At 27.9% G+C, this 9,637-nt stretch overlaps 3 protein-coding genes across 4 annotated transcripts; 1 reads left to right on the top strand and 2 right to left on the bottom strand.

The window, feature by feature from the left end:
• Positions 1-388: 388 nt before the first annotated feature.
• On the bottom strand, positions 389-1,524 carry LOC111042269. 2 transcript variants are annotated; one of them, XM_022326817.1, is made up of 4 exons: positions 1,425-1,524; positions 997-1,250; positions 755-917; positions 389-684 (listed from the first exon to the last, which is right to left on the bottom strand). In XM_022326817.1, the coding sequence occupies exons 1-4, from the start codon at positions 1,477-1,479 to the stop codon at positions 572-574; spliced, it is 585 nt and encodes a 194-aa protein (XP_022182509.1). In that variant the 5' UTR covers positions 1,480-1,524; the 3' UTR covers positions 389-571. The 2 variants fall into 2 exon arrangements, with proteins under 2 accessions (XP_022182509.1, XP_022182510.1); XM_022326818.1 differs by having other exon boundaries at positions 390-684; positions 997-1,242; positions 1,425-1,448.
• A 656-nt stretch (positions 1,525-2,180) lies between these two features.
• Positions 2,181-3,664, top strand: LOC111042268. The gene is made up of 2 exons (XM_022326815.1): positions 2,181-2,468; positions 2,558-3,664. The coding sequence occupies exons 1-2, from the start codon at positions 2,181-2,183 to the stop codon at positions 3,662-3,664; spliced, it is 1,395 nt and encodes a 464-aa protein (XP_022182507.1).
• Positions 3,665-3,809: 145 nt separating this feature from the next.
• LOC111042267 lies at positions 3,810-9,364 on the bottom strand. The gene is made up of 8 exons (XM_022326814.1): positions 9,146-9,364; positions 8,882-9,025; positions 8,496-8,621; positions 8,081-8,348; positions 6,146-6,827; positions 5,166-5,426; positions 4,111-4,306; positions 3,810-4,039 (listed from the first exon to the last, which is right to left on the bottom strand). The coding sequence occupies exons 1-8, from the start codon at positions 9,333-9,335 to the stop codon at positions 3,810-3,812; spliced, it is 2,097 nt and encodes a 698-aa protein (XP_022182506.1). The 5' UTR covers positions 9,336-9,364.
• Between the last annotated feature and the right edge of the window lie 273 nt (positions 9,365-9,637).

Below are 9,637 nucleotides of genomic sequence, written 5' to 3'. Positions count from 1 at the left end.
TATTATATAAAATTATATATAGTACTCAGTAATCAATTATCATCAAATATATAATATAAGCTAAAAAAACAATTCACATTTTGAAAATGTAGTTTGAATATACAGAAATTCTGGTAGGTAGTTATATATAATATAGTAAATTTGTTTTTCTATCATATATATATATATTAAACACATCAATGCTTTAAAATAATGGTAAACTAAAAAAACACTAACAACAATACACGCTATACTAGCTACTGAGATTTTAATACACAAATCACTAATATATTGTATCAAATTATAATACATTATATTCATAAAAACAAAACAGAATTATAACTGGAATTATACAAAGGTTTATACTTTATGTATGTAAAAAAAAAATATTTATATTAGCATAAATATTGAATATTATTAGTCATTACTCATTAAAACAAAAACTTTCTTAAAAATAGGTATATTATATAATGAAACACAAATTTTGCTACCTGTAGGTTACCTTTTTACCTAATTGTTAATTTATACATATCAAAATAAAAATAATATAGAGTTTTAAAACATCAATCACTTATTGGACTACTTAAATTTTTTAAATTTTTTTGTCTTTAATACGAAATTTTGCATGAGAGAGCCATGTGGATATTGGTACATCAATTTCTTTGTCAAGAGTAGAGCTGAATTTTGGTTGAACTCTAATGACATCTGAAAAATTATTATTATCATAGAAATATTATACTTTTATTAATGAGTACTGTAATACATTTATACTAACCTAGAATAAGACGGTAGACCAAGAAATTAGAAAATCTATTTTTCTTCTTAAACCCCAGCAGAGAATAATTTTGAAGTAACTCATCAGAAAACATTCTAGACATCAAACGGCGTACACTATCGCCAACATTTTTAATGCCAACAAATAAAGACAATTTGGCCATCTACAAAAAAAAATCAAAATAATCAACTACAGCTATCATATCATAAATTATGGTATCAAATACAAATTAATAATCATACCACATTTAATTTAAAATCATTGTTCGATTTTAACTTGTCATCAAACTTTTTTAATTGATCTTCTGTATTTATGGGAAATATTTCACTTATATCCACAGACTGTTGAATGTTGTTTGACAAATTTAAAGAAGTTGAATGTCCAACATTTTTATAAAATGCTTCAGAGGATATATAATTTGCATGAATAGTAGAACTCATATTACTGATTTCAAACTTAAGTTTAGATAGTGAACTTATAACAAAAGCCTGAAATTCTAAATTATGACAAACAATTCTTATTTACATAAAAATAGATTTATAATATAATTAGCTAAATAATTAATGACAAATAAATAGTTTTGAATTAAGTATTTTGTATTATTAAACATATTACATTTTTGTAGTTCAAAAAGTTAGCTATAAGTATTAAATTTGATAAGTTAACTTACCAGCGTTAGACATCAATGGTTTTTTATTTGTATCAAACTCTGTTAAAGAATCCATGGAAAGTTTACCTTAAAACCATAAAACAAAATTAAATATTTTTAAAAAAAGATATTAAAATAAATATTAGATTAATAGGTTAGATATTGTATAATTGTTATTATAATCAACTATTTCAATAATTAATAAAACTATAAACTATATGAAATAATATTATTTAATATTAAACTATTGCATAGTTAATATATGAATTATATTATTTCCTTGGTGTCCCGACAATTGAGCACGCGACAATTGAGCGCAGACAATTGGGCGAAGACAATTGAGCGCAGACAATTGGGCGAAGACAATTGAGCGCGGCGAAAATTGGGCGCTGCGACAATTAAGCGCTGAGACAGTTGAGCGCTATAATATTTTACTAACTGCTGTACACGAAATGATGAAATTGGAAATAAATTTGTTCGCACTCTACGCACCTACGAATACCTATAAAACCTGTTAGATAATATTTATGTTTGATGATAATGTTATTACTTATTTTCGTTTCGATACAGACATACAGTGTTATTAAATCGTTTTTTTTTTAGAATAAAATTCCAACGACGATAATCAGCAGTCGATGTAGTTTCTTATCGCTGGATAATTTTACTGTCATATTTTCACACGTGCATACTGAGTACTGGCACACTGTGCATTCTCTTTTCGTTTTATACATCATTCAATTAATTGTATTAAAAATTTTAATTTTTTTAAATAACAAAATGGAATTTATTAAAAGTGAAAAAGGTCGAGACCTTCTTTGTTACAACGGATATTTATACAGATTTGACAAAAACAGTAGTTGGCGATGTATTGAATGCAATACGAAAAAATGTCGTGGTCGTATTAATTTGATGGATGGTCAAATAATTAGTGAAAGTGAAAAAGAGCACAACCATAAACCCGATATTGCAAAAATTGAAGCGAGAAAAGCAGTGCAATTTTTAAAAACAACAGCAAAACATACTGAACTTAGTACTCAAGCAGTTTTAGGCGCAGTGTCTTTACAGGTAAATATAATATAAATTTAATGTTATTTTTTTTTTTTGGTAAATATGTTTTAAAATTATTTTTTTTTCAATTACTATTACTATTGTAGATTACTGAAGCGGTTGCTGGTCAATTACCAGCAGTTGATTCAATGAAAAAAACCGTTCAACGAATTCGTCAAAAAGAATTAATGGCACCAGCAATTCCAGCTTCATTGAAGGAGTTGATCATTCCACCAGATTTTACAACAACATTAGATGGTAAACCGTTTTTATTATATGATAGTTACTCACAAAATCAAGAAATTCCACGCATATTAATATTTTCAACTACGGAAAATCTTGATATGATGGTTGATTGTGAACATTTGTATGTTGATGGTACTTTTTCATCGTCACCTAGTATTTTCTACCAGCTATATACAATTCACGGTGTACAATTTAGTAATGTTTTGCCATCCGTTTTTGCACTCCTTCCAAATAAAACTGAAGAAATATACATCCGTTTATTTAAAAAAATCCTAGAGTTAAGACCAGAATTGAAGCCTATTTCTATAATGCTAGATTACGAACAAGCTACAATAAATGCAGTGAAAAAAGTATTTCCTCAAACAGAAATAAATGGCTGTTTTTTCCATTTTTGTCAGTCTATATGGAGACATATTCAAAACACAGGACTTGCCATAAAATACCGTGAAAATTCCGAGTTTGCATTAAATATTAAAATGTTAAATGCATTAGCATATGTTCCCCCAGAGTCTGTTATTACTGCATTCGAAAACCTATTACAAACTGATTTTTATATAGAACATGAAGCAATATTGACACCTCTCTTAGATTATTTTGAAGACACGTGGATAGGTCGTATAAGTCGTAACAGGCAACGAAGGTCTCCAAAGTTTTCTATAAAATTATGGAACTGTTATGGGTTGATTAAAAATGATATACCAAGGACCAACAATGCTATTGAAGGATGGCATAATTCATTTAAATCAATTTTAAATGCAGTTCATCCATCAATTTGGAAATTTATCGACGCTCTAAAAAAAGAGGAAAAGTTGAATCGCGTGAGAATTCACCAGTTTGTTGCAGGTAATGAACCAAAATCAAAAAAAAAAAAATATAAAGATTCAGGATTGAGGATAAAAAATATTTGTGAACAATTCCATTCCCGATCAACTGAACAGTTTTTAAAAGGCATTGCTCAAAATATTTAATATTTAAACTATTTTTTTAAATTATTATTATTATTGTTGATATTGTATTATTAACCATACTATGACTTAATTTTTATTTTTCAAAATTATTATAATACATTTTTTATTTATTTATTATTTTTTTTATATATTGCGCTCAATTATCTTAGCGCTTAATTTTCGCAGCGCTAAATTGTCGTGCGCTCAATAGTCTTCGCTCAATTGTCGTGAATCCTATTTCCTTAGTTGACACGGGTTCAAAGTTCAATGATCTTTTAGCAGTCGATTCATTGTTATTTTTATAAAACCGTGGTTCAGAAACAGATTTGATATTTTCAACTCTCACTTTACCAATAGGAGACTGAATATAAGAAACTGATGTGTCATAAACTGAATCTAAATTTAAATAGTTAAATCATTGAAATATATACAAACAAAGAAAACACAATCATTATTTTTATCATCACTTGACATATTAGTTTCATTGCTCATATGTTTAATAGGGCTTCCACTCAAGTTTTTTTCTTTAACATAGCATAAATTATTATCTATATTTTCGATCATTATTTTTCCAATTGGAGACTGAACATAGGAAACAGATTTATTAACATCAACTGATGTGTTTGCTACTAAAAGTGGACTTGATAGTTGTCGCGAGCAGCTCTTAATATAAATATAATTTAAGAATTAAGGGTGCCTTCACGACCTTATAAAAATAAACAAAATGATAAGATTGCCTAAGTCGGCTGACAATGGTGTATAATAATATGTAACAATAATAAAGTACAATAATAATAAAAATGGCTTGCTGGCTCAATGCAAGTGTATAGTAATAATAATTTTGAGCCCGTTGGCTCAATGCAACAAATATATGTAATGAAATTAATGTGACAATAATAATAATAGTTTTGAGCCCGTTGGCTCAATGCAACAAATATATGTAATGAAATTAATGTGACAATAATAATAATAGTTTTGAGCCCGTTGGCTCAATGCAACAAATATATATAAAATTAATAAATAGTAATAATGCGGCTCGTCAGCCGTTTACCTGAGAGCTGCCATCCGTTAGCGGCTTCGAACCTAATGCTACCGCCTCGAGATGCACACGTTTGTACAATAAAAAAAATACAATATATATGTTACGGCTAAAGTCCGAATTAAGCTAATGTGCACATTATCCGGATAATGTACATATTATCCAATTTCGGACTTTAGCCGTGAATAAAAACTATTAGGAAATGGATTAAGTATACATTACCTGGCTAAAGTAACTTTAACCATCGTGTTATGGCTAATGTAAAATATTATTAATAAGTTCATAATATATATTTTATTTCAATAAAATTGATTAATATAAGTTAACAATTAAATATTAAACTACATTTGATGCAATATTAACTTTATTGCTATTTATTTTTATTTCTATTTATTAGATAACAATGACATTTTTTGCGATTTCTCTTAACGATTTTTTTGTATTTGACACCTCGTCTACTGTAATTAATGGCTCAGGACAAACATCAAATTGAGACCTAGAGTAATGTTGTTCTATCGTTCCTTCTTTATTACCTAGTTCATAGTATTCTCCATCTTTTATTGATACTACTGCAAACAGAATATTTCGCGGATCTCCTCTACCTCTATCCACGTCTGGTATGGTGACTCGAACCGTATCACCGATGCTGGCAGGTGGAAACTTATTAATTGACCTGAACTTCATTTTTTCAGCTTGATGTTGTAATGCTTTTATACTAAGGTCTCTTTGAGTCTTAACCATACTCTGAAAAGTTATAAAAATATTAGATATGTAATATCCGACAACGAGACTTGATAAACAGCCACGTGATGTTATAGAAATAGAATCAATTATAGTTATGGTGACCAGACGTACTCTTTTTCGTAGGACAGTAGGTAAATTATTATGGGCTAATACGTGTTTACTGTTAATATGTTTTTACTGTTTTTTATAATTTGATTATTAATTTATATTTTATGGTTCGACCTAAAGCATTATTATTAGTTGGTGGCAGAATTTGAGATATACTAAATCGTATATATTTAAGTTTTACACTTGGTATTTTTACCTTAAAAAAATAATTTATACTTTAGTTTAAGTTTACTTTAAATACATCAATATCAAAGTATTTTCATCATGAAGAATAATTTTACATATTATAATTTCAAATAATTGGTTTTTATAATTGATAATAATAATAAAATAAATAACTTATGGAAATATGGGTAAAACAAGTAGAATAGTATACGCATTGGGCAATTACATAAATTAATTTAAATAATAATAATTATAGTAAAAATTAATTTTGAAAATAAATTACCTCTTTTGTACACAAATTACAAATACGCTGTTGATTGTCATCTTCGTTTAATATTACTTGAATATTATTCCCACAAGACTCACATATTTTATGTATTTCTTCGTCCTACGAAAAATAAAAATAGTACCTTGTATAACATTTTGTAAATCGTATTATTTATGTATTCTTTATTATTTTTTCTATTTACCTGATTAGCATCTGCAGAATTGCTTTCTTCACATTTTCCTCCAATATTTTGCAATACATTTTCTAAATCTTCTTCTGATGATATATTGTTGATAGTTTCTGGTGGAAGAATAGACGTCGATAATCTAATTTTGATATCACTACCAAACATCGCTTGATATGGCGACCTTTTTATCCCACTGTGAAATGCTCTATTCTTCATTAATTGTACGAACCTCAAACCCTCGGACCAAGATTTTGAATTATTTGTTTGCATCCATGTAGTTAAAATATTTTGAATATCCTGGTTTGCCCTTTCAACACTACCTTGTGATTGGCTGTGTCGGGGCTTGCCGTGAACTATTTTCAAATTATTCCACATACATTTTAAATCATTAATTATTTGATTTACGAATTCTCTTCCATTATCAGATTGCAGTATCATTGGAGCACCAAAAATACAAAATATGTCTATGATATGTTTCGCAACCTCTTCAGCTCGTTTTGTTTTTAATGCTCTTATTTGAACAAACTTTGTAACATGATCTTGGTAGACCATAATAAAACGATATTCCCCGTCTGCTTGTGACTGCATGTCAATGAGGTCAACTTGAGCCCTACTATTCATTTCAGAGAATATCATTGGTTTAGTAACCAGACCTTTTTTTTTTACATTTTTGCTTCATTTGGCAAGGTTCACAATACTTTAAATACATTAATATAATTTCTTGTGTGATATTTTTATATTTTTTCTTTGTCTCGGCAATCATTCTGTGTTTCCCCCCGTGCCCTATATTATAATGGATTTCATGAAGAATATCGTACATACTTTCGTTTTGAACGTAGTAATAGATTGTTGAATCACCACCGTCTATAGGATAAATCAATTTGTCTTCTCCGTCAATAGTTATTACATCATATCTTTTTAAACGTCGGTAATCTGTGCTTGTTTTTTTTTTGTTTGATTTAGCGTTTTTAATTTCTAATATTATTTCAGAATATTTTTTTTGTGATAAATAAATCGAATTCTGTTTTTTTTCCGCAGTTAATTTATTAAAACACACGTAAAAATCGTCTTTTGAACTCATTTTATTCACATGTTACTTCGAACACAACTAAATTTAAACTGATGTTATAGGTACTCATATAGGTAACATCAAGCGATTACGATAAAGTTAAATGATCGCAAGATAAATGGTAGTACCTACTATCCTTATAGTTCCATTTTATCTTTGTATGGTTTTCACATCGTAAAAATAGCACCACAAGTAATTTCATATCTTACAATTATATAACAATATATTTTTTTGTACATTTTTTCTACCTAGTTACTTCATCCATCAATCAATGGATAATGTACAAAATAGCCGGTTAATGTACGAAACTATGATTCTAAATGTTAAGTGTTTACCTTATCCAACTATTGTGGATTATGTGCACATTATCCGGATAATGTGCACTTTAACCATGTTTCGGACTTTAGCCGTAACATATATATTAAAATGTGTGCAATCTCGAGAACGTGCGACTAACGGGCCGACAGCTCGGACGAATAACTCAATGACAATCACAAAACAATACAAGGAACACGTGCTTTTGCAAGTATGTCTCTGACCACCCTGAATGGGGAAAATAATTAGAAGTGCACAATGTAGTGACTATGAACGATACTTACAGAAGCGACTCACAACACAACGAAGACTGATAACGAAAACACATGAACGATGACAACTGATGAGCGGACAATTTACACGGTCGAATGTAATGTAGCAATGACTGAAAAACTGATCTACGTCTAGATGGAACACCTCACAGCTCGAGAGACGGCAAAGAACAAAAAAAAAGAACGAACGAATGCAATGAAAAATGAATACGGTTTTTACAAAAAAAACGAATGAAAATTGAATAACCAATGAAAAAACACATAATTCACGAAAATGCGATCAGTACCACCTTAACATTTAATCTGTTGAAATAAAAGCTTTCGGTGGCACTGAAAGCGTTGAACAACTTTATGAACACACTATAAATNAGTTTAATAGGGCTTCCACTCAAGTTTTTTTCTTTAACATAGCATAAATTATTATCTATATTTTCGATCATTATTTTTCCAATTGGAGACTGAACATAGGAAACAGATTTATTAACATCAACTGATGTGTTTGCTACTAAAAGTGGACTTGATAGTATTAATTTATCACCTACAAAAAAAAAAACATACACTGATAATCAATAACTGTAAAAATATAAACCTTAATTAAATCTATCATATTAATTTATTATTCTAATAGTTTTTGAATTAATGAGTAGATCTAGATTATAGAGGGAGGTATTTTTTTTTAACTTACAGTTTTCTTTAACACGGGGGGTGGTTAAAACATATTCTGGATCTTTATCAGAATCATACATTATTTCTTCATCAGATTCCCCACTTGTATTATTTGATATAAGCATCTTAAATTTTTTATTTAAACCTAGTAAATATAATATAGTATTAATACTTAATAAGTTGTAAAAATAATTAATCATATCATTTAGATATTAACATTTTTTTTTCACTAGTGTATAACAATAGGTTATTATATGTATACTATATATATTATAGTTAATCAAAATAAAATATAAATAAAAAAGTGTATATGTACTATGTTAACCTAATTGGTTAAAAATAAAAATTATAAAAGTATTTTTCTATTTAGTATCTACAAATTTAACTAAAAATATGAATAAGAACCTGTAGTTTTCAACATAGGAGGACTTGCGATTCTCTTGGATTTACGATTTTCTTTACTTTTGGTAATATGGATTTCTTCAGTGGCTGATAAGTCAGATAGATATTGAGCTAATTTGCATTTAGCACGAGCTGATTCCAAACTACCTATGGAGATTAATTTCAATGAACAATTAGGTATAGATTGACTAAATATCTTGTCAAATATTAAATTAGGTAATTTTTAAGTCAGTAATAATAATTAATAAGATATTATATAATATTTACTATAGGCATTTCCAAGTTTTCGTGCAGGTAACCATGAAAATTCTAGCTGGTTAGGAATAACTCTTTTTTCAATGCATCTTTTAATATGTTTTTTATCTTTTGGCCATGCACATGTATTTTTTTTTAGCCACGTATCAGGGACTGCTTCCACTGATTCATCATTAAAAAAATGAACGACAAACCACATCATAATTTTTTGTACTTCTAATTAAGTTTTCAAAAAAAAAAAAAACTAGAAAAAAAATGTAAAAGTAAATAAATATAAATAAGTTTGTTTATAATAATAAATTAAGAATAGGTATTATATACATTATAATTTATATACATATAAATTTATATTATTTATCGTACATGTACTTATTATTATGACACAGTAAAAAATATTGATAAAATCAACAAAAATATTTTATAGGACTTTATAAAATACTTAAACTAAAATAAATAATGAAAGTAAGACAACTTCTTACATAATAACATATTAACTTTACTTAT

This window comes from Myzus persicae, unplaced genomic scaffold (assembly GCF_001856785.1).
Source record: "Myzus persicae strain clone G006 unplaced genomic scaffold, MPER_G0061.0, whole genome shotgun sequence".
Lineage (NCBI taxonomy): Eukaryota > Metazoa > Arthropoda > Insecta > Hemiptera > Aphididae > Myzus > Myzus persicae.
This window is presented reverse-complemented; position numbering and strand designations above follow the sequence as displayed.